At 38.3% G+C, this 25180-nt stretch overlaps 4 protein-coding genes across 7 annotated transcripts; 1 reads left to right on the forward strand and 3 right to left on the reverse strand.

Annotated features, from left to right (window-relative positions):
- Nucleotides 1-3681: 3681 nt before the first annotated feature.
- On the reverse strand, nt 3682-9075 carry usp18 (ubiquitin specific peptidase 18). Of its 2 annotated transcripts, XM_072672689.1 has the most exons (11): nt 8984-9075; nt 7687-7778; nt 7125-7221; nt 6874-7013; nt 6567-6646; nt 6287-6421; nt 5999-6094; nt 4604-4762; nt 4384-4515; nt 4246-4283; nt 3682-4152 (listed from the first exon to the last, which is right to left on the reverse strand). In XM_072672689.1, exons 2-11 carry the CDS (start codon nt 7736-7738, stop codon nt 4077-4079), a joined length of 1005 nt encoding a protein of 334 aa, XP_072528790.1. In that variant the 5' UTR covers nt 7739-7778; nt 8984-9075; the 3' UTR covers nt 3682-4076. The 2 variants fall into 2 exon arrangements, with proteins under 2 accessions (XP_072528790.1, XP_072528791.1); XM_072672690.1 differs by lacking the exon at nt 4604-4762 and having other exon boundaries at nt 7687-9075.
- Nucleotides 9076-9563: 488 nt separating this feature from the next.
- pex26 (peroxisomal biogenesis factor 26) lies at nt 9564-13754 on the reverse strand. 2 transcript variants are annotated; one of them, XM_072672698.1, is made up of 5 exons: nt 13330-13754; nt 12660-12806; nt 11542-11873; nt 10726-10875; nt 9564-10363 (listed from the first exon to the last, which is right to left on the reverse strand). In XM_072672698.1, the coding sequence occupies exons 1-5, from the start codon at nt 13515-13517 to the stop codon at nt 10266-10268; spliced, it is 915 nt and encodes a 304-aa protein (XP_072528799.1). In that variant the 5' UTR covers nt 13518-13754; the 3' UTR covers nt 9564-10265. The 2 variants fall into 2 exon arrangements, with proteins under 2 accessions (XP_072528799.1, XP_072528800.1); XM_072672699.1 differs by lacking the exon at nt 13330-13754 and adding an exon at nt 12939-13317.
- Nucleotides 13755-13853: 99 nt separating this feature from the next.
- Nucleotides 13854-15391, reverse strand: rhno1 (RAD9-HUS1-RAD1 interacting nuclear orphan 1). 2 transcript variants are annotated; one of them, XM_072672697.1, is made up of 3 exons: nt 15346-15391; nt 15038-15234; nt 13854-14778 (listed from the first exon to the last, which is right to left on the reverse strand). In XM_072672697.1, the coding sequence occupies exons 2-3, from the start codon at nt 15215-15217 to the stop codon at nt 14017-14019; spliced, it is 942 nt and encodes a 313-aa protein (XP_072528798.1). In that variant the 5' UTR covers nt 15218-15234; nt 15346-15391; the 3' UTR covers nt 13854-14016. The 2 variants fall into 2 exon arrangements, with proteins under 2 accessions (XP_072528798.1, XP_072528797.1); XM_072672696.1 differs by having other exon boundaries at nt 15322-15384.
- A 145-nt stretch (nt 15392-15536) lies between these two features.
- foxm1 (forkhead box M1) lies at nt 15537-24986 on the forward strand. Its single transcript, XM_072672700.1, has 9 exons — nt 15537-15605; nt 16436-16886; nt 17239-17375; nt 17763-17954; nt 18132-18260; nt 18628-18687; nt 18899-18953; nt 21472-21656; nt 22663-24986. Exons 2-9 carry the CDS (start codon nt 16478-16480, stop codon nt 23452-23454), a joined length of 1959 nt encoding a protein of 652 aa, XP_072528801.1. The 5' UTR covers nt 15537-15605; nt 16436-16477; the 3' UTR covers nt 23455-24986.
- Nucleotides 24987-25180: the final 194 nt, after the last annotated feature.

The following is a 25180-nucleotide window of genomic DNA, read 5'->3' on the forward strand; positions in this document are numbered from 1 at the left end:
AGCCCAGAAAAAAGAGATTAAAGGTGAACTTCAAGCTCAAGGAACATCAGTGTCAGATTGCACCATCCGTCGTTGCGAGCCAAAGTGGGCTTCATGGGAGATGACCAAGGAGGACACCACTGTTGAAAACAAATCATAAAAAAGCCAGACTGGAATTTGCCAAACTACATGTTGACAAGCCCCAAAGCTTCTGGAGAAAGCTGGGAGAATGTCCTATGGACAAATGAGACAAAAAAACTTTTTGCCCAGGCATAGCAGCTCTATGTTCACAGATGGAAAAATGATGCATATTAACAAAAGAACACTGTCCCTACTGCAAAACATGGAGCAGGCTCTTTTTTTGTTCTGGGGCTGCTTTGCTGCATCTGGCACAGGGTTTCTTGAATCTGTGCAGGGTACAATGGAATCCCAAGACTATCAAGGGATTCTAGAGAGAAATGTGCTGCCCAGTGTCAGAAAGCTTGGTCTTAGTTGCAGGGTCATGGGATAATGCAACAGCAACAGGATAATGACCCAAAACACACAGCTAAAAACACCCAAGAATGGCTAAGAGGAAAACATTGGACTATCTAGAAAAGGCACCCTTCAAACCTGAGACAACTGGAACAGTTTGGTCATGAGGAATGGGCCAAAATACCTGCTGAGAGATGCAGAAGTCTCATTGACAGTTACAGGAATTGTGTGATTGCAGTGATTGTCTCAAAAGGTTGTGCAACAAAATATTAAGTTAAGGGTACCATAATTTCGGTCCAGCCTTGTTTCATGAGTTTTTTTTTTAAATAATTCTGTTGAAGCATGGTTGAAAAGCAATGTCTGACTTTCATTTGTTAATTTTCATAGCATTTTTACTTACTTTTGTCAGATTAATTTCTGTGACCATTGTGGGTTTTTCTTTCATTAACCGAAGGCTACCAACAATTTTGTCCACGTGTGTATAACCTTCTTTCTGAAGGCCTCTGCGAAAACTCTTTGGATATGGCCATTGTGATATGGCCAATGTCACTTCAGACATTTATTTTATTGTGGAAGTTTAAATAAGACAGGCTCCTTCAAAGTCCCCTCTAATGATGTTGTAATCATCTGTAGCTAATGTGGTGCACCTGATTCTAATTTTAGACATTTGAAGTCAATGAATGTGAGGGTGTCCTAACTTTTTCCTCACAGAAAAAGTGTTTTATTAATTACATTTTACAAATTATTTAAAAAGACATTTCTCCAATTGTATGTGTTAACTTATATTACCTCAACCTCCCAATATTGTTCAAATGAAGATCAAATGTCTATGTTTAAACATATTAAAAATCAATCATTCAATAAATTTTAAACCACCGTCTGACAACAGCCACAAATAAAACTGCCCTGAATCAGGAAAGAGAAGCTGGTTAGCAATAGCTTAGCTAGTTAGCAGGATAACAGCCTGCTTACCACACAACAAACTCAAGTCTGGCTGAATGTAAATTCAATCCCATATAAATTCAATATAAATTCAGGCACCCTGCCATGCACATTTTAGTGGACTCCCAGCTTTAACACACCCCCTGCAACTACAGTAAAGTAATGATGGACTATGAAAGGGAAGCTCAGTCATTGTCCTATCAATCTACCACCCTGGAGAATTTAAGTCCCTCTAGGGTTGGGCGGTATAATAGGTATAATAGGTATTGGGGTGTCTTGCTCTGTCTGTAACAAAAAGAAAATCTTCTGTTTCCATGACAGCATTCCTACAAATGCTGTCATGGAAACAGAAGATTTTTTTTTTGTTATGATAGACCCTAACTGGTTAATGGATTCTACACCTAACATAACCTAACCGCATTGTTTCCCCATTTGTAGTTTGTTCCCACTATTTAACATTAAAACAATCTTTTTTTGCTCAGGCCACTTGTTTTAGATCCACTTTCAATTTTGGTGTAACAGGCAAACAAGTTTCTGTATCACCAAATCATCTTTTCAGGACACCAGCCATCATTGGCAGTCAGTGTACCATGTTTTTTTTTGCAATAATATCCACAATGTAACACCCAACAAGTGAAACCAAAGAGCTCAGAAAGAAGCAAGAAGCCTGCTCATGTCCATGCTCTCACTGGATCAGCCAAATGGATCAAATGTGCCTTAATATTTATTTTTCCTGGTCAATTGTCTTGAGTGTCTTTTCTTTAACAGGTAATGCAATGCTATAGATATAAGAGATAAAATATAAATAAATAAAAATAAAATAATTCACAGGAAAATGTTAATAATTGTAAAATAAATATAGCATATAATAGAACAGAAAAACTATTTCAAATTAAAACAAAGAAGGAAAGAGAGTAAAGAAAGTATCCATGTAATACTGTAGTTTACTGTTATCAGTTAAGGTTAATAGCAAGAGACTGTCAGACAGCATGATCTGTGACTTGGTATCAGCTCTTACCAGCAGCTCTCCAGAAGTTGTCTGTATAAAGACAGAGTTTCTTTGCAGATAATGGCTGATAGGATTGCAACTTGAATGACAGGAAGAGACATACAGCTCCCAAAAGCTGCAGATAGCACTTCTTTGTGGGGACCACAGAAAGAAACTTGTCCAGGTAGTTGATAGCCAGAGGGAAAATGTCTTCATCACACCTTTCTTCCTCACAGACCTTTAGAAGAGGGTGCTGGATGTGCTGGATGTGCTGATGCTTGTTAGCAACTCAAAATGTACTAATAATTCATTTCTGTGTTTTTTATTCAGTACTTTAAAAAAATGCAGGAATCTTTTATGTAAATAAAAACTAGATATTATTCTTTTAATCTGCAATTGACCAGTGTAGCTCCATTTAAAGCTCATTCAGCTTCGTTCGTAAATTTAACAATGCTCACCTAATTAACCTAATTATAACATAATCAGTTTCGTTACTGGGTGTTAACTGTTTTCTTTAACACTTTAAACTTTAAACTTAAGTTTAAAGGAAGTGTTATCAGACACACTAAGGAGTGAAAAGCAAGCAGAGGAGAGCCGTGGTAACAAACCTCCAACATCCAAATAGCAACTAGCCTCCTTATGTAAGGCTGAATATCCGTCTGCACCCGGCTGAAGTAGAAACTCGGTAGAAACTTGTTTTCCACTATAAGCATGTCTTGGAGTACTCGGTCATCACCGAGGATGCCGGGGTCTCGCCTCGTTCTAATGTTCGTCCTTTCTCGTGGCATAGCATCTCCATACTGAGGTGTACAGCAGGAAAAGGTCCCCGTGGAACGTGGCATCAAGCGGTGGAAAAAGAAGGAACCGCAGACTCTGCAGGGCTGTCCCGCCTCGCCACTGCTCCGCTCTCATCACTCTCCCCTTTGCTTCTGCGCCTCTCTCTCCGCTGACGTAAACGCACCAGCACAGCTCACCCACACTCACAATGGGGGGCGAGACTAATGAATTAATCCCGTCTGTTAGAAGTTTTCATATTACGTTTGAGGCAGGGCTAAACATTTCACGTTCTCGAATTAAGTTACGATTGTAATCCCCACCTGCTCCAAGTCTGTGTTTAGACTGCCAACCCAGTTCTGATTTTTGGCACATCAAGATTGTATTCAGATTGGTTTTTGACACAATATACACAAAAGGCGTCAGATCTTCAACATACCTCAATAATTCAAAAAGTCATGATAAAGCATCCCACAACCCTAAAAAATTATCTTGTGAAAAAAGAATAAGGTCCACTCTTGAAATATGGACCAGTGTTGGTCCCACACCTCACATTATATTCAACAATAAAATAAGACCGCGAAATCTTTCTCCACATTCCACCATCCATTCCTACAGAGTTACTAAGGACTGTAATGCCCTATTTTCCTGAATATGGTACATTAAAGGCCCTTCACTCTGTCTGCTGCCTCTTTACCTTCTCCAAGAAATAAAATATTTTAAACTTCAACATACCTCAATAATGCAAAAAGTCATGATAAAGCATCCCACAACCCTAAAAAATGGTCCACTCTTGAAATTGGACCAGTGTTGGTCCCACACCTCACATTATATTCAACAATAAAATAAGACCGCAAAATCTTCAAGGGAGAGTACTAAAATAAACTATCACAAGGGGGATGATGGGGTAATCCAAACTTCATTCAGAAGATTCCTGTAGTGCCTCTGAGCTGCTTCTCCTGTACAACAGCATGTATGCAGAGCCAGTCCTGAAACTAAGCAAGAAAACAAGTCCAGCTCAATCATAAAAACATAAGTTTATTTATGTTATAAATAGGTCTGACAGTGATTTAAAATTGCGCACATACCTCCCATCATATGTTTGCTGAACATCTGTCCAGCTAGCCTACAGGTGCGCAGACAAAAATATTTCTTCATGAAAATCTCATTCCATCCATCACCAAATATATTTGTGGACTTTAAAATTTGGGCAGAAGTAGTCTTACCCGATGTACATGGCTGTCATCAGTATAATACCATGTGCAGTCTTTTGTGGAAAAGATGTATGCGGTGTAGTGCCCAAACATGGGGGATCCAGAATGCACTATAACTGCATACAGTGTGTACTTATCCTTAAGCTAAAGAAAGACACATGGCATTTAATGCAGGTCTTTAACACAAAAAAAATCTAGTGAAAAATGACACAAATGCTTCAGTAAAACATACCGTTTGTTCGGGAGCATACTGTTCTGTCAAAATTTCAGTCATACTGAAGGACTTAGGAAATGTGACCTGGCAGTACAGCTTCTTGATTAAGCCATTATCATTTCTGAACCTCTTTAGGTGAATGCACAGGATGGATGGCAGTGAAACAATCTTAAATCCCTGTGTAAGAAATGTGGTTTTGAGATTTAATTATGACTTGAGATGCAATGATGTGGAATTTACGAACCAGCAGCAATAACACCTTTATTGTTGTGGCCCATATTATTACGCAATAATTTATTTATTTATTTAAGATGGATGATGAATTAAAGCAAACCCCTACATAAATAAGTAGAAAATCATAACAACCGATTGTTCCAGAGAGGTGTGCTGCATAAAACAATTAAGCAATTACCTACCATTACCATACATTATAACCATTATCTAGGGCCTGTTCACAAATGTTAAGTATAACTTAACTTCAGATCAAAAAGGCAAGAGAAAAAGATCTAGGTTCATTATGGCAGGATTCTGTCCCAAAACTGCTCTTCTGACTATTCTGCTACTAATTAATCCCAAAGGTGTTTTGTCAGGTCAAGGTCAGGGTTGCAAAAAAAGAAGAAAAAAAAAGTTGGGAAATTTAGCATGGGAATTAATGATAAAGCTCTGCTTGCAACTATGTGGCATGGTTGTTATTTGTCTTCATGTCTGCTGTTGACAAAAAAACAGTACACTGATAATAGTGTATGATATAATTCCTCCACCAAACTTTCCACTTGGCACAATGCAGTCAGACAGGAACCATTCTCCTGGCAACTGCCAAACCCAGACTCGTCCATTAGATTGTCGGACAGAGAAGCGTGATTCTTGAGAGAACATGTCTCCACTGCTCTAGAGTTCAGTGGCTTGGTAACGTAAGGTTTGGATGCAGCTGCTCGGCCATAGAAACCCATTCCATGAAGTGCTCTACGCACTATTCTATAGCTAATCTGAAGGCCAGTGCAGGGTATGATTTTGCTTCCATGACCAGCTTTTCAACCACCTTGACCATCAAAAACCAGCTACCAGCAACATCTGGTCTCAAGCTGGATTTTTATCAGGGCAGTGTTTCAACAATCTGTGACTATAATGAAATATGTAGCTTTATGTGAGTAAGTTGGGTTTTTTGTGTGGAAGAGTTATCTACTATGCAACCCGTTTAATTTAATAAAAAGAATTTTAAAAGAAAAATTAAAAGAGTTAATTTAATAAAAATGGTACTAGCAACTACACATGCTTGGGCTTGTGTGTGAACAACCAAAAAAAATGGGACACTAAATTATTGGCTGTAATCATTGCCCAAAATTGCAATATGGGATAATAACAGTAATTACATTTACAAAGAAATCACTTCAAAATACTTAATAAAAAGCGCACCTGAGCAACTGTTTGTTTCTCCTCACATCTGTCACAGCAGAATTTGTCACTGTCTTCCAACACTTGGATTTTAAAGAAAGAACGAATGCAGTCCTCCTGGGAAAGTAAACAGCATTTACTTCTATGCAAAGGCTAATACAGAAATATTTTGACCCCACTGCCAGAAGTGGCTGTGCAGAACACAAGCTTAAATGGCAGTAGATAACCTTGTGGCTACACAACTAAAGGCATTTGGCAGAATGATATGCCTAAATCAATTCAGTGAGCAAGATCTCAAGGTCTCCTTACCAAAGTGTTCTTTTCCTCACAGAGATGTAATGGGAGGTTGAGTGAGAAGGTAGGGACACGATGTACATATGCACATTCTAAGCACTGTATATGTCCCTCCATTACAATCTTGAACAGATTTTGAATCTCTGCCACCTAAAATATATGAAAACAAAATTACATTAAACACACCAATTCAACACAGTCTATTCAAATGTAGATCATCTTTTAAGTAGTAATCATGACACTCAGTTGTCAAATGTTTTACAATACAAGATTAAAAGTTTTATCATCAACCTACCAGTTCATGGTCAAGCATTTGTTGCTTAATAAGGTTGAGGATGCTGTGAAAGACTTCATCAGCATCATGCTGAGTGAACCCTACCGGAAATACAAATTGTTTATTCTTAAAATGAAATTACAGTTTCACAGTGTCTTTAATTCTCTTTCTGCATATAGCCTTCCTGGCCAAGATTGAAAAATGTTACTCCAAAATGAAAGAGCACATCACTAAAAATGAATTGGCTCAGAATAAGTCATAGAAATTCATTGGAACAGGCTTAGGTCCAATATTGTAATATAAATAGACAGTGTGATAGACTGCATACGATGAACATAGTTATGGTGAAGGCAGTCCAAGAAGTCTCGATGAGGGGCAGGTTGCAGTTGATCTCTCATGGCATGCAACACTCTTTTAAGTTCCAGGGGGACATTGTGGTGATCTTCAAAATCATCAGGAGGCAGCCATCTAAGAAACACACAAGCCACTGTGAAAACTAGTGTCCCGCTTATGCAACACTTCACATCTAAACCAAGAGTTGTATTTAAACTTAAGACAAACAGAAGAGATACTACATACCTGTTGAGCAAGTTTAATAACTCTGTAGTGGCAGACAAGGACTGAAGCAGAGCATTTATACAACACGATAGGCCACAGTTTAAAAGCCCTCTCACACCTGCAAGTTTAAGAAACTGTACTTATTAATGTATTTTGGTCTAATTAATGTATTTTATTTCTGATAAATTAATGCTGTATTAGAGGGTTAAAATGAATTAATCTAATCCACTCCTGTAACAAATGATCTAATCACTCTTGATGAGATGTGGTTAGCTGTCTGTTTCTTAAGGTAGTTGAGAGTCTGAATAGCTTGAGTATAATAGCCTATGTTTAGATGCTGATCTTAAGTGAAATGTATCAATTTAAGAATTCATTGCAAGGTTTATTAGTATTTAGAAGGATAGAAGAATAAGTGGCATTGTGCAATTCCACAACACATTTTGAGATATTGAGCTTAGGTGTTAAGTGAAGCATTGAGCAAATATTAAATAGGAAAAATAAAGCAGTCTATATATGAAATATGATAAAATATCAAAATACACCTCTGTGCTTTCTCTGAGAATGGGCTTTAAAAACAACTTACTTGGGGCTCTATAGTCCAAATAGATAGGCCTCCTTGTCCAAGACATTCCCATCCAACAGTAAATAGGATTAATGTAACCTAGTAAAAAAATACTAATGCAAGCGACAATTCTGAGAAACAATTTAATTGGTAATGACCAAATTTTTTGCACCAGACCGCAATTACCCCAACCCAATTACAGCCATCACTTTTGTATCACATCTTCTCTTTTTGTGTGTGGTCATTCATGTTAAACCTAATATCCAAATAAAAGCTCTTGATTGACTATCCAAATAATGTTTTAAATTTTAGATGTTTGTGCAGAACAAAACAGCAGCTTTGTGGTAGCAAGCCTTTACAGACCTCCTTCCGCACTCTCGTGCTCTCATGAGTTAGCTGGACTTTTATATTCATCCATTGACTTAGGAATGCTGATCATATGTCATTTTAATCTGCACTAATGAATCCAATCACCTGAAGGAAGTGTGTGATCTCTCTCTCAATCAATTAATTACAGAACCAACATGACCAAACTTGCATGGCCCCACCAAATCATCCTTAATAAATCTAATTTTATGCAACAGATCTGACAGAATTACTTCCACAGGTGCAATAATCGGATACATTAGAAACAAAAAAAAAAGCAAGTGACTTAAAATGTCCGAAATGTTAGAACACGAGATAGATCTAACCCTTGGATGACCAATAAAATATCATTCTTGCCAAGAATACAGGACATAGGCCCTCTCCAGAGGAAATGGCTCTTTTTCAGACAGTTAAAGAATAAATGTACTTCCCACATCAGAAAGGATAAATCAGAATACTACTGTTACCATCAGATACTCCTTCAAGTTCATCAAAGCATACTCCATCCAATATCTTACTAAACAATTATTACATTTCTGACCAGAGAGTTTTGCCATTGAAAAACTGGTATCTTCAAAATGGTGACTTTACAGGAGAAGGCAAACATGTTTATAATTTTGAATGATATGTTAATGTAAAATAAGAGTATATTTCAAGTATTGGAGCGTTTCTATTGGTATAGTCATCCAGAACAATGTACCAAGCAGCTACAGAGTTTAAAACTAAAAATGGAAATACTTGTTTTCATTGGATATCATTATATATAATAAAATGGATATGAAACAGGACTGAATCTGCTCTGAATGAAGTGTATATTTACGTTGCTAACTGTTTGTGTTTCTTCTGCCTCCTGTTTACCGACTGACATTTAGCATTAAATGTGTGATGCTGCTACTAAAAGAAATGTTTATTAGTGTAATACGGAACAAAGGCGCAAAAAGAAAATACTGACCTGCCAGCTGAAGCTGTCGTCGAACACAAGCGTTTCCTTGCAGAAACAACACAACTTTGTCCAACACGAATCTCTTAGCGACGCGATGTTCCTAAACAACTTCACTTTCGGTTTCTTTTTTTTGCTGGTTTCCGTTCAAGAGAGTTCGAGAACTCGACTAGTGATTTTCTTTGTATGTACAGCTGTTCATCATCATCAAAATGATTCTTCAGATAATGATGATAAGTGATTTCGTACAGGTTCAGTGGGTTATTATTCACAGGAATAAGGAATATATGGCAAATATTAAAATACTTTAAAGTCAATATAAATAAATGTGGCATGAAATAAACCTTAATTCTCTTTCCTTATTGCATGTGTAGGTATTTGTGATTTTCTTTGTTTACATAAAAACAAAAAAACTAGGGGGCACAATTAAACATTAAAATTCAGTTTTACTAATCAAAATAAGGGGAGCTTGGTGATTGGTTGAATATTGTGGCACGACCAGCTTTTATTTGTTGCTGTTGAATAAGATAAAACTGCTGCTCCATTCAAGTCCAGTTTACTCATAACGGTGCAATAAAGAAAAAACATCCAGTGGATGGAAACATCTTGTTTAATAGACAGACTGTTTGAAAGGACAAAAAGTGTATGGAACTCAGATAACCTCAAACCTGTATAAAACCAGAGATGCACAATGTTTCAAAGACCCCTCTGTGCTTGAGGCTCTCAACAAATGATATGCCCACTTTGAGGACCCTGACACATTCCCATAGATCTAGATTGCAATGGTTGGTGCAGTGGGTAACAAAAACTGCACTACCCATGGCACACTAGGGTTCGACTTCCCTGTCAGACAAGCATACCATGCTACACCAACAAGGGTCATGGGACAAGACTGCATCCGCTTACTCCCTAACATGATTCAAATCATCAGTCAAATGCTGTAAATGTAAAATAAATGTTGCATAACAGCCGAACCTTTCATTACATGCTTCAATTTCACATACTCACAACAGGTGTTTAATGTACTTTCAAGCAATTAAAAATTAAACATTCTGTGATAGGTTTACTTCAAAAGTTGAAGAAATCTTAAGAACAATATCTTAGTAAATGTATTTCATTTCACCTGTTTTTTGTGGACTGAATGCATGTGAACACTTCTGACAAGTTGACTACTGACAATGTTCAGTTCTCCAAAGCAAGCGAGCTTGATCATTCATATTCATAGTTTTGCTCATGATATTTTCAGTGTTGTTTTAAGATTATGTCTTTCTTAGCAATTGCACAAATTAAGGTCTCAGGATAAAGCCCTATAATATGGTCCAAACATAGTTTTCCACATCTGCTGGAAGATTCCATACAGTCGAAGGATCCATGGATAAGCTGAAGGCAGAGCTGTGGATTAAAAAAAAAATAATAATAATAATAAAAATAATAATAATAATAATGCAAATCTGTTGATAAATGCGTTTGGAGAGTGTATTCCAAAGCTGTATTCCAAAACTATCCTTCAGCAGATAAAATACATCAAGACTACTGGGTTGATTTTCATAACTGTTATCCATAAATCCACTGCATGAAGACTTATTTGTTTTGAATCATTAAATAATTGCAGAATACTCCCTCCTCAATCCATAACTGTTGATCTCAAACAGATCAGAATGAGCTTTTAAACAGTAGTTAACTTACAGATTGTGGATACAAGCTCTAGATTGAGCTAAGAGGAGCACAGTTCCTGCACATACTAGTCTCCTCACCTGGGTCCTTGCGGACAAGCAGCAGGTACAGCAAGAACACAAGTAGAAAAGCTTTGCGAAAAGAATGGGAGCCGATGTTGACGCTGGCTGCAGAGAAGAAGCCTCTGTACAACAAGCTCACAACAGCATTTAACCGGTGGACCAGTGAACCTGAGAGACAAAACAATTTGCCATTTTGTTATATCATAGATCATAAGGAGTTTTACAAACAGTCACTGTCATTTTATCCCACACCTACCATTTATGTGTACTTTGTAGATTTACCACTAATGACTGTAGCCCACCTGTTGCTGAACAATTCATTAGCTACTCCCCCATTAAAGCAGACAACCATAGGAACACTACCGATCAGATATTGCAGTCACCCTGACATTATGGCATGGTATTGTGTTGCACAAGTACAATAGTAATAAGCACTTTAGTGTCACTGCAGAATTGAGAACTGCATAACAGTGATACTCTGTTCAGAAGCTGACCACTGATGGCAATTTATAGGATGGCCAACACAAATGAAGCTATATACTCAAACTATAAATACACATGTGGAAGTCCAATGAAGTGCCTGACCAGTGTGCAGTGTTTACACACACCAACACCCTACTATAATGAGTGTGTCAAGGCTGTCCTGAGAATGTGCTCCCAAATAATATCAGGGGAGAAGTGGTCTTATGGTGGTCCTTTCCCTTTTACTGAAGTATAGAGTTGAAGGTGCCTTATACATTGTACAGTTATAAATATGCTACCGCAAATAACTTCATACTCCACAAAGAGCATTTCATAAACGGAAAACTATGTGTATAAATTAATGAGACATACCTTGTGATGTATGAACTCTGTCTCTAATCTCTGACTCTACAGAGACAAATCCAGGGCTTGGATATAAAGTGGGCTCGCTTTTGGAACCATGATTCTCTACTATAGCGAGTGCAGTTTGTCTCTGGTCCTCAGTAAAGGCAACCTGTCCCACTTTGTCCTCCAGCAGCTGTATGGCCATATTGGTTTGGCCCAGTGGCAGCAGGACATGCAACATGTACAGTTCTGCTACACTGCTATAACCTGAATGATTCATGTTACTGGAGCAGTGCAGCCATGCTTGGACTGCTTTCTGCATTTCTGCCTGCTCAGCCACTTTGGTGTACAAAAGAATGCTGTAATAGTAGGAAAGAGGTTATAAGCGTTTTCCATTACTATGCTAACACAATCAAAGAGATACATTTCAATAGTTTTTTCTTACTCTCATGGAGCAAATTGCTACTATTTTTGTTGCAAGTTATTCCCAAGTAGAAACAGGTTTTTGTGCAACATCATCACAGAGATGCATGCACAAACATGGGGCAGAAGGCAACAGAAAGTTGCACTCTTTACACTAGAAAGCAAACATGACAAGGAGTCGCTGTGCAGTAAACTGCCCCAAACGCAGACAAGATAGATGGAAATGCTTAATATTCAGAGTGGATTGCATTCCAAACACAAAATATTAAATTCTGAAAATGTATTATTATTATTATTATACTATTTTATTCAACAAGACATCATAAACATTCCATGTTAATAGCAGTTGACTAACGTTACAACCCAGTGACTGGGTGTGTTTCCAAAGTGCTTTTGCCCCCTAGCTGGAGGTGCGCATCCAGTAATGTTTGTAAACAGGAAGCACATCTATAAGTACATTTTTGCCATTTTTATAATATAATAATAGCTTATGTAATAGCATGATTACTAGCAATGACATCAATATTAGTTATGATACAAGTGTTGGCATTAATCAAGGTCCAGTTTCTAAAAAAGTGTCCATAGTGTTAACATCTTATCCTGCTTGCCAACATGGAAAAAGTTAAAGGTGACATTGAGTGTTTAGCCAACCAAATATGGCATAATTTTGATTTCACAAAACAAACAGCCAACAAGAATAAAGTTTCAGGTACTACTTTTACCACATCTGCATGATCTTGGCAGGTATTTTCTCTGTTTCACCATAGTGCTGCAAGACCCATGCAAGGACATCACACCACTGGTTGAGCTCGGCCAAAGCTTGAATTCCAACAATACAAAGTGATGCTTTCAATTCTCCATGTCTGGAACTACAAAAACAAACAGATCTGGTTAAAGAGGCTACCATTTGGGAATTAACTAGGATTTTTCAAAAACTGCAAAATTGATATTAATTTACTTTTTTGTGGATATTATTTTGGTCTTATCGTATATGTACTCACATGTACATCATTAATGAGATTCAATCGTGTAATACTTATTGTGAGAGAGCTTTAAAAGAAATGCTTACTGTGGTATATAAAAAATATACATGTACGCGGTGCGTTATACTTGTATGTTTATAGTACCTATACCTCTATTAAGTACCTTTATTAAATTTGGCGTTTCCACCTATATCAAAGTTCACGACATGACAATGACTTAGCATGACTGACACTTAACGGTTCTTAAAGCATTTTTCTACAGACTGGCAGGGTTTCTTAACTATCTCAAAACGAACTGAGGATAAAGGTAAATCAATTAATGCCATTTTCTGATCTCCCAAAATTGGGGAGTTCATTCTGAACTATCCTAAATCGTGGACAAATATGCAGCTACATTCAGTACACCCACCACGTTTCTTCTTGCTCATTCAAATGAACTAAGCTTTCCAACCCTTTCTCACATGTGTCAAGAGCTGCTTGAAAATCTTTTCTGATCATTAAATGTTCGACGGCAGCAACCACCAGTCCAGCTCGAGGCGTAAGTAAACATCCTGGAGGACTGTCGAGACGAAACGAAGCTGACGAACTGCTCCACATAGCGACTTAATTAGCTACTTTTCTGCTTGCAAATCTGATTAAATGCCGGATCTTTAAAAACTAGTCTCCGTAACATTCAAGCAGCAAGCGGCCCACGGTCAACAACCCCATTGATCCACACTTTACCCGCTTCCGAAACACTCCTAGCCACCTCCAACTACCACGTCTTAGTGACCGCGTTCCAATATGCGCGCTTGTATTCTAACTAGCACGCTTGGTAGGGCGTAAAATCCAGAGGAAGGGCGAGGGTCGGTTCATATATTGGAGCGAGACGCAGTTCTCTGGTAAGTACATACGCTACTTCCGTAAAACAACCGACAAGTTAAAAGAACTTCGTTGTGTGTACATAGAATTTAATTTCGTGCTTTAAACACATTAGCAGTAAAACACAGTACTATCATCAGAAATATTTTGTACAGCATCAGTTTCATGGCAAAGTGTACAGTTCAGGAATGATTAATTTACACTGTGTCATGGTAGACAGTTTAATGATCACAGTCTACAACCATGTATTGCTGATCATAGCCTCACTGATCAAGAGCTGACCTCGTTCTAAAAGGCATTTCATTAGGTTTTTCCTCCTTCTCCAAGTCACTTTTAAACCATAGTCTCTCTCAGGCGAGTCTTTCACTAACATACTTAAGTTTTGAGTGCTTGGAGTCTCTGGCAGATTTGGAGAAAAAAGTAGAGAAAGAATGGAAGATGAAAGGCACTGCACACCATCTGGTATTTCTGCAGTCCCCCTGGGGGAAAGGGCGAACACAGTGCTAGTGTCTTGTGTGTCTTTTTCTTTCGATGTAGACATGTGAACAGACCTTAGAGTTCTCAGTTTTTCCAGGGTAAAGCCAAAAGGTGTTTTCACACACTCTGAGGTACCATAGGGTTTTACTGCAGTTTCTGATATAGCTGTTTTCTGTCCCCTTGAGGTGACAGAAGGTGTCCGAGTCTCTGTAAGAACCTTATTCTGATTGATTGGAGAACCAGTTCTGTCACCTTGTGAATGCATTGTGTCTTTCAATTTTGAAGTTTTTTCAGTACACAAGACAGTCTTTTTGCTAACAGTGTCGTGATATCTCTGTGGAACTGATGCTCTTGTCCCAAATGACAAAGAAGAATATTTGCAAGCAGTTGTTTTTCTGGCCTGATGCAAAGACAAAACTGAAGTGATGTTCATTGTGTTTGTGGGAAGCTGATTCTTCTTCCTCCTACGTCCACCTTGTCTGACTGCTATGTCTTCAAGTGAGGTAAACTGAGGACACACCTGCAGTAAACAAAAACACACTCCTATTTACACATGCATTTTCTGATTTTGTTCATATTAAAATTGGTTTGCTGTAATTAATTCATGGTATTTTAACTATTTAAATATCCCCTTTTAGTCGTTAAGAAATATAAAAAACAAAACTCAGATACCACCTTAAATGTTTTAATGGCAAAGACATGATTTAAATAAACGAAGTGCTTTCTCTGACTTTTGCACAGTACTGTATGTCAGCGAATGTTAATTCGTTTATATTTACCCAATAAGAAGCCGCGGCGTTTTGCCGTGGTGGTTCATCCGACACAAATGTCTTTGGATTAACTGCACTTCTTAATTGTTGTCCATAATCATGCTTCGGACCGTTTCTGGGTTGTTCTACAAACAATAGGTGACATTTCTGCGGATTGAGCAACCGCATTTTTCGTGTTTGGCGAGGCATGAGAAGTCATCATAACCCTGTTTGAAAAAAGAAAAGAATTCAAATTTAGTCACAAAACATAGCTAGCATATTTAGTTATATGTATATTCCACATTTTCTCTTACGCCTCAACGAGAATTAGAACCTACTCCCCAACACACACGCATACACCTCTGTACTCTTTTTTCATTGCTTCCGTACACTGACACGACTAGTGTCGCTCAAACCCATTGGTCGAACTGTGATCACGTGATCTCCATCGGCTGCACTGCGCCAAAATTCAAACTGGTCTGTTGCATGTCTGTTATAGAGAGGAAACGGTGGCTTTTATATTGATCTAATCCGTTTTAACTTATCAGAACGGCAAGACAAGAATTTTTGATAAACTGAAAATTGGCATAATATGAAGGTTTGATTATCGTAATATTAATCGGGTTTATTAAGTAAATTCACTTGTAAAATGGGTTGTACGGGTGCTGCAAGCTAAAACTGGATATCGGCTGACCCAAGTTTTGAATAGCAATTCAGCCTAGCACTAGCGATGGCTCTTTGTCATTTAAACCGTATTAAAATGACAACCAATTGATTAACAAAAGTGGTGTATTGAAATCAGAGCAGTTGCGGTTGAAGTAATGTTGCTAGCTATATTTGTGGGAGGTTGGATAAGGGAGAGCTAGCTGCTACATGATTAGTCAAGTATTGGGGTTGTTGTGTATGCTAACGTTGTCTGCGCATTCAGTATTTAGCCCTACTAACTAACTAGCTAACTAATTAATTGCTAGCATTAGCTATGTAATTAAAATATGACTATGTTTTAACGGTATTATGTTCAAGTAAAAATACGTCACGGGAACAGTTTACATTCAAAGTTGTTTGGGTCAGTTAGCTAGCGCTAGTACTCTTGTTACTCTGTTGATAGCTAGCTAACATTCATCGACGAAAAATGTATTAGCTATAGTAGAACGACGTTGTGCAATCGGTAAAGTTTAGCAATTTTATTTTATTTTTCACTCTCCTAACGTTAGCTAACAGCAACTTGCATCGGTTAATCGAACGAGTGCTCGGAATATCAGGTGACACTAAGATTAGCTAGCTAGCTAGTTTGCTATTTTTACAGATGAGGCTTTCTGGTTAGCTGTAGGTTTAGGGTATATAGCTAGTATACATATTTGATCAATATTAAGAAACGGTTATTTGATGTGTGCTTCATAACGGAATGTTAGTTGTTATTTTATGCAGACTGACACCCACTAGGACAATCTCCTCTCTGTGATATAAATAATGAGGGAAAGTCCCAGGAGGCCCTTAATCCTCAAGAGAAGGAAACTGCCTTTTCAGAGAAATGGACATGAAGAGGAGGCTGAAAGACTACAGACCAAGGCTGCTCCGCCAAGAAGCGCTCAGTCCTTTCCTCACGGCATTTGTATCTTAGACCATCCTACCAAGCCTGACACACAGGTGGTGGTCATACCGAAGACAGCGGATCTTCAAAGTCTCATTGGTGCGCTGACCGCCAAAGGGAAGGAATGTGGACCACAGGGGCCAAACAAGTTCATTTTACTAAGTGGCAGCAGTAGTCTGGAGGATGGAATCTGTCCTTTCTTCAGTGCCTCTTCACAGGCTGGGCCGGCCTCATGTGGACCAGAAGGATGTGTTACCACAGACTTTATGCTGGATGCCAGTAAATCCTGTATGTATTGATATAAACTATTGAAATCCTATATGATGCATTTTGAGTTACTGATTTGTTTATTGTTGCTGTCATAAAACATTTTATCTCCATAATAGCAGCTTTACAGGGGAAATAAAGAGGAAGAAAAAAAAACTTCTTAACTTTCAATAGAATATGTCAATGTGTAAAGATTTTTCCATTAATCCATTTATTACAAAATCTTGACAAAATTAGATCATATAAAAACTGAGATACAATGTTTTTTGCCAGACAGCAGCTAAATATGTCTTTATTTGTCTGTTGCTTTTATAAAATTAAAATCTCACATATACCATTGGTGCAGTATCCTCACACTGTCTGATTTCACCAGTGAAAAAAGAAGCAAGCTGCAGTCTATTAGAAAACAGCTTGACAAGCATCCAGTGGCTAGGAGAAATGAGCACAGATGTTCTTGGGTCTGAGTCAGCAAAGAAAGATTCCGATAAAGAGAATCTACAACTTCAGCAGGTACATATTCAGAAGTGTAAAAGATTGAAATTGCAAATTGAAAACATTGTGAATGATGAGTTTTATATTTAAGAACAAATACATGGGTAGTGTTATTTACTTTGATCCCATATTTCATGTGTTATCAGTCTTGTCAACTCCACACTATGCACATTTATGTGCTATTCCTCATCTAGCAAATCTGACTCAAGTTATATATATATTTAAAATTATGAATGAATATGTTCAGTTATAGTTATATACAGTGCTTGTGTTTGGGGGTTTTTCTCTCCCACCCCTGCATCTTCGTCCCCAGTCATAGCCTTGGTCTTCCTTTTTTCAATGTTCTGCTTTAGACATCTACAAATTCTTTGTCAGTGTTGTAAATCAGCATGTCTTCTCTTTTAGCCAAAGCACACAGAGGAAGAGATGGGTGCAATTAAGGACCCTCTGTCAGAAAGGCCACCTTACTCGTACATGGCAATGATCCAGTTTGCTATAAACAGCAAGAAAACTAGAAGGATGACTTTGAAAGAAATCTATTACTGGATAGAGAACCATTTCCCTTACTATCGAAATGTGGCTAAACCAGGTTGGAAGGTAATGTTAAATGCAGTAATTATACATTTTCTAAATTTTACCTAGTTTTATGGGGTTGTCATTTTGGTGCTAGAACACACATGACTAATTATTTCATATTGAGATCCAGACAGCCAGTCATCCTGTCCCTGTGTTTATTCATGTGTTTATTATTATTATTTTTTTTTTTATACAAAGAATTCCATTCGTCATAATCTCTCTCTGCATGACATGTTTGTCCGAGAGAGCACACCAGATGGCAGGATATCCTACTGGACCATTCGACCAGAGGCAAACCGTTGTCTTACTTTAGATCAAGTTTTTAAGGTAAGCTGACTGCTGACCTGATTGGCAAGGTACAGCAACGGCCCTCAAATGCATAAATGCTCATTCTAATGCATACATAACTGTTTATTTAGCTCTTACTTATAGTGGTGTAGTAATGTACACATTTCTTTGCAACTACATTAAATTGTCTAAGTAAGGACATTCGTTTAAATTTATTTTTATTTTGTTTAAGTTCAATCACTTAAAGACGACTGCAGGTCTGAAAGCATTGTTAACCACAAATTCTCTTTAAATATACTCACTAAGTGAAGAATTTTTGTTTGTTTTTTTTAAATTGTGGCACATTTCCTTGTCCTCTTTTCTCACAAATCTGGCCACATCTCTTGTTTCCCCAACACTCTTACAGCCTGTGGTTGACCCGGCGGCCCCCTCTTACCCACAGACTGCACAGGTCTGTTACCAACAAGTAAGATCTTTTTGAACTTTCCTCTTTCCTCGTTTCTTATTACTGCAGTTTCACAGGGAGGACATATCTCTCCATCAATGGAGACTGGAACTGGAAATGGAGTTCAGGTTGAAAGCAGGAAGACTGTGTCTTCTGCAAGTTATGTAGTGTGGGATCTGTGCTACAATGGCATATAAAACCTGAAAAATAAACAAACCTTTTGTGTCCACAGCAACAGAAACGAGTGATGCCTGATCAGAAGAAAGTTATGCCACCTTGTAGCACAGGTAAGTGAGGAGCTGTGACAGATCTGTCAGTGGTTTCTTTATGGCTGGGACTTCAAAAAAGTTTTATTCAGGAGGTAGTTGACAACAGAGAGACAAAATCAAAGGTACAGATTTGGATGTGTAGGTTTTGGGTATACACTCTGGGTATACAATTTGAGGTGGATTCAGCAAAATCTGTCTAACATCTGAGTCTGGCTATGATGTGTCTCCAGCAAGGGAGGGCAATTCTGGTCCTTGAGGGCCAGGTTTCTGCTTAGCCTTGTGCTTTTCCTGTCCAAGCACACCTGATTTAACTTGCCTGTTAATTGTCAGGTTTAGTAAGTTTGTTAGAGCAGGAAAATCAGTAAACTGTGCTGAATTTTGCAGTTGCCCACTCCTGCTCTTCAGTGTTGCTGATGCACAATTGCTTTGACTAGGGCTAGCAGGGGGTTTGCTTGGGGGCTTAGTGTATGTACATAAAGTAAATATAAGTCCAGACTGTTTCAACATTTTGAAATTTGAACTTTGATTATGTTGGATAAGTCAAAAATAGAAATTGTGCATTTGCAGCATATCACCAATATGCAAGGTATCCTTGCTATTAGCATTGATATAGCATTATTCATATTTCAACTCCTTAAAAACCTTGTAATGCAGAGAATACATTGGATACCCTTCACCAAAGTCTCAGTGCAGTAGCTGGCATGCTAGGCCTTGAGTGACAGACAGCACATTATGCCCACATTTGGCACTTCAGGTCTGAACGCATCAGTTTGATGTCAGTAAGCTACAAAGTAAGGTAGGTTATGGCGGTTGGCTTGCTTTGTGTTTTGTCATCTATCAAGGATGGCCTCAACAGTATTAAAAGAAATAAAAAAAACAGACTGAAAGTGGTTATGTTTAGCACTGAGGCCTAAGTGCAGGTCAACCCAAGTTAAGAAGGGAAAGTTTATCATGTTTCAGTGAGTATTTAATTAAAAAAAGAACCTCTTTGTAGTCTACATCACTGGTTGTTTTGCTGCCCTATCAGCTTGGCCAACTTGGTTACTCAAATTAAACTTGCTAATACAAATTGACTTTTACACTGGCAAATCGGGTAAATTCGATGTGCAGTAGCATTAACTTGCATGTAAAAATTAATATAAATGAACATGAATATTACTACATTACCTCATAATTCAGACGATCCAGTTATTATCAACAGGAAAAATGTCCATAGGACAAAACGTATCAGCTTTGAAACATTTTTTTATCGCCACATGATGCGCTAGAGACCATTTTAGAAAAATCCATTCTGGGGGTGGAAGGACTAATCAACTTGGTCCCACCCTTCAGCAAAAAGTATTGTGCTGCTTATGCAGTATGCTAGTCAGTGTCTAAATAAGTCACTAATACAAATATAGCAGTAACGCAAATACTGAAAGCTAAGTCTGACATTTGTCACCCTTTTTTGCTGAATTGTAAAATGATGGGAAAACAGGCTTTTTATTTTATTTCTGCTGCTGTGCACATGCTTGGTTTTAAATGTTGGCAGACAAAAGACATTGGTGTTTTATTTCTATTTTGTATTAGCAGGAAAATTCATTAAAACAGTAACTTTCCGAATAAGGTGTTAATTTTGGTCTTCATTAGTTAAATTAGTGTGCTGATGTGCAAAAAAAACAAACCTCAAGCTAAATTAAAAATAGCTAGATAATTGATTAATCGTTTAAAATATCAATAGAATATTCAACTATCAAAATAGTCTTCATTCACTTTTCTTTTTCTAGAGTCCTTTTAGACCAGTTTCTAATATGGGTATAACCACATGGTGTCCACTGTGATGACCTCAAAACGTCAGCAGTCTATGATTTTGAGTCTAGTTATTTTTAGATAGCTAAATACCATCAGAGTATTTAGTGCGGTTGGGCATAGCGCGCAACAAGGACGAAACTTGTTTGTGACAAGACAGATACATGTGGCCAATTTTACTAGATGATGATGATGATAATAGAAAAGTTTATTGAAAAGGTGTTGATCCAAAATCAAACCAGTAAACAGGCGAGGGTCAAAACCGGAGCTGTAGTAACCATAACAGAAGGGCTGAGGCAAAATCAGAAAACGAGAAACGGACAGAAGTCGGGTATAAAAGGCAGACAAAATGGGGCAAAATAGTCAAAACATAAAAAGGTCGGTAAATAAAGCAAAACGAAACAAACTCAGAGGAGATAAACAGGAAGGTCGACAATACGGTCTAAGGAGTCATTGTGTGGGTAGAGCTTAAGTAGCGGAGCTGATGAGCTTGAGAGGCACGTTTTAAAACTGAGCAGAGAAGCTGGGAAACCATACATATACAACGACTGACGGTAAAACCGCATATCGCAATGTTGAGCCACCTTAAATCACTGTGGGTTAATTCTTTCATGCAACAACCCTGCTTGCATATCTCAAGAATACTTGCTGTAAAGAAATTGCGGTGTGAAGCATTGCAGCGGTTTATTATGTTTGTCGCATGTTTTTAAAATAGGTGTTTTTCTAGTAACCTCTTCATTTCATTTAGAGAGGAAGATGAAACCTCTTCTGCCTCGTACAGATTCGTACCTGGTCCCCATCCAGCTTCCTCTGGCTTCCTCACTCTTCCTGCCCTCCTCTGCACCGTTTCCTTTCTCCACCACTCAGGACAGCTCTGTGTCCTCTACTCCCAGTTCCATTGGAGGAGGGAAGAGGGTCCGCATTGCTCCCAAGGTAAAGCCTGCCTTTAAAGGGAATTAATTTGAGAACAAAACAGAACTTCAGGGGATTAAAGGGATAGTTTAACAGACAGAGTTACACATTTGCCCCAAACCCTAGTTCATCAGCCAACATGTTTGCTTCTTTGTTTTGCATTGGAGCTATTAAACTAAGGTAACATCTGTGCATAAGTATAGACCCCATTTACACCTGGTCACTTCATGTGACTAGTATCTGGTTTGTTTTTACTGATGAGATTTTAGCCACATGTGTTTACACTTAGTAGTCAGATATGTCTGATGTGTCTGGGACAGAATATGAAAATTGGTGTTTTAGTTGTCGAATGCATCTTAGAGTCTTAGAATGCATCTTAGAGTCCTATGTTTACACAGTTGTTGACCACCCCTGAACTGGTTTAATTGATGGGATTTGTATCTGTTTTTAATGCATCTTATGAATTATTGATGCGTTTACACTTTTATGTGGCTTGACTTTATCCTTAATCCTGATTGCATGAAATGAGCAGATGTAAACAGGGTCAAAATCTGCCTTAAGCCATGTGCTTGCCTCAGCGTTGTTAGATAACCTCATATACACTTCCTACAGTGGTGTACTCTGTGTGCTGTATATTACATGCTTCAATCATAGAGCTAGTGTTTAAACTAGAGATGGCATATTGTTGTTGATGGGTATTGGGATTGAGTGACACTCAGGATTTCTGTATGGGTATCAAGAAATGAAAAACAGTTTTGTGTGACTTTGTTCAAATGTTGACTGACACAGCTATTCGAAAAATAAAATAAAGCATGTTCTAACATGCATGGTATAGTCATGAGATTGTTCCCATCACACATTGTGATGACGATGCTGAAAAGATATATTATGCTGGCCTAGGTTATATAAGCTTTCTATGCTTGTTACCTTTGTTGGTCTCAAAGTTCCAGTATGAAACAAGTCATTTTTTTTAACGTTGCTTTAATTAACAATGCTTTAATTAAGCTGTTTGGTCATGTGTTGAAAGGTTCCATCAAGTGATTCCAGCTCAGTGAATGCATGCAACCCTGGCCCAAATGAGATAAAGGAAGAGCCTGCAAATGTTCCTGTCAGCTCTGAACCCCCTAGGGCCCCCCTGGCTGATAGCAGAAGAAGGGAGGCCAGCAGCTCTCGCCGCAAGCAAAGGCTGGTTTTGCCGTCCAATGAGGAGCATGTCTTGCTCTTTCCCAACAGCACTTTCTTTGATTCCGGTGTGGTTTCAGACAACTCTGCCTGCCAGGACACACGTGATGCTGAACCGGAGTTTCAAGAGCTCCAGCTTGAACCACAGCCTGAAAGCCCGATTCGAGGTTATACCTTTAAAACTCCCATCAAAAGCAGCCACCTAGCCTCCTCCACACCCAGCAAACCCCAAACCATTCTAGAACCTTGGAGGATTACGCCACTGGGCAAAAGCAGCCACAGCGTGCTGGACTTCAGCCCCATCCGTACACCCAATGGCCCGCTTCTCACACCACAGCGGCACGAGCACATGACCTTCAGTTTAAACAGCACGCCCTTCAAGGAGTTGCCGCTTTTTAGCTCCCCCCGTGAGCTTCTTGCTTGTAGCCACTCTTCACCACGCCGTAACACGCCCAGCTGTTCCCGCCAGCTGCAAGTGGGGGTTGCCAACTGCTCTCTGACCGAGGGGCTGGTGCTGGACACCATGAATGACAGCCTGAGTAAGATCCTGGTGGACATCAGCTTCTCTGGCCTGGAGGATGAAGACCTGGGAATGGCCAATATCAGCTGGTCCCAGCTCATTCCTGACCTGAAATAATGTTTCCATGACCACCTTATCTTTTACCTTTTTACATAAGTTGCTCGTACTCCATCTTTAACTGCCTTTTATTCTTACACTTTTTAATGTGATTTTTATTTATGTAATTTTTTTTCTTTGATTAATGTAATTTACCTTTTTTTCTCTCTGTATAAATGCCTGTTCCAAACTCTTAAAAATGAAAGTGCCAATAAGGGTTATTGGGTGCACTACCATTTACAGTTCCTAAAAGCAGCAGTTCTCAAGCCCTAGCCCTCAGGGCCTCAGAGAGCTCTACAATTCTTTGCTTTATCCCTTTGTTTCAGAAACGGGGTTTTAGATCCCTAAAGGACATTTTAGTTGAATGGTTCTTTTAATAACTCAATTGAACTGGCTTTTCAAGGAGCAAAAGATGGTGTTTGTGCAGCATAACCACAAAGAACTCTTTCTAGGAATCTCTGTGGGTGAGCAAAACTGCTGAATGAATGTACTTAGAAATAAAAGTGCACATTTATTTTTTAATTGTATATGTATATACACTGTTGCAATTACAATTATTCAACCCCCATTGCAAATTAATTTATAAGCTTAATTTACAAACTTTCAGCTGTTTGCAATCTACCATTTAAACAACAACACTTTACAACATAGTATAGCTTTCTCTGCATTGAACACACAATGACATAGCAGTTTCAGAATTATTCAATCCCTTTATGACAAGCATCTTTTGTACTTAGTAGAGCTCTCTTTTGACCTGTTGCAAACATGATGTATAGCCACACGCCAGCTTCTGGCAGTGTTTCTTAGGAATCCTCGCCCATTCAGTTCAATAATATTCTTGGGCACACAAAACACAAGAATTGTTATAAGCTGGAGGCCTCTGCAAATGAGAAATGGTGGCACACCAGCTGGTGTCTGGCTATTCATCACTATTGTTGCAGGTTGTAACAGCAAAGGGGAGCTAGTTCTAAAGATGCTTGTCATGAAGGGGTTGAGACTACAGTAGTCATTAAAAATGGTATTGTTGGAATGGTATCCACATTCAATGTGTTGAATGTGGAGAAAGTACTTATGCTAGTTGTGTTAAGCTAGTTACATTTGTCTTGAATGATGGGTTTATTTCAAGCAGCTCAAACTTAAATGTTAAAAATGTTGCTAATAAACATATTTAGCTAAATTTACTGTATGTGAGACCTGTTCCAAACTCCAAATAAAAGGGTAAGTGGCCACCCTGATTTATGAGAATTCACAGAGACACTACTACACAACATCTTTTGAAAAGCTATAATTGAAGTGGATGTATTGTTGTCCATTTTAGATTTATAATGCTTTTGAAGTTGTAATTCTATAAATCTGTTCTCATGTCACAGTACATTAATTTAATTAATTTGGCCAAACATGCAAACAAGGTCTCTCAATATTCTATCATGGCTCAATCATGTTATGTGGGGTACTAATACATAAACAGAAATAAAAGTAACAAAATGTCACTGCCAATGTCTTTAATACCTATAGCAAGAAACACAACTGCACTGTGTGGTTGTTTTTTTAAGTAATAAACTAATTAATATTGGCTAGTTAAGGTTTTTACAAACCCTCTGAAGGTGTCACATGGTGATGATCTGACATCAGACCATTTCAGTCTTAAAGGTGCATGGTGAGGCGTTCATGGCTCGCACCAATTAATCTTGAGCACCCGCGACCTTGTCACTGGGCACAATTTCACATCTGCACTAGCGCAACACAC

Source organism: Salminus brasiliensis, chromosome 2, assembly GCF_030463535.1.
Source record: "Salminus brasiliensis chromosome 2, fSalBra1.hap2, whole genome shotgun sequence".
NCBI lineage: Eukaryota > Metazoa > Chordata > Actinopteri > Characiformes > Bryconidae > Salminus > Salminus brasiliensis.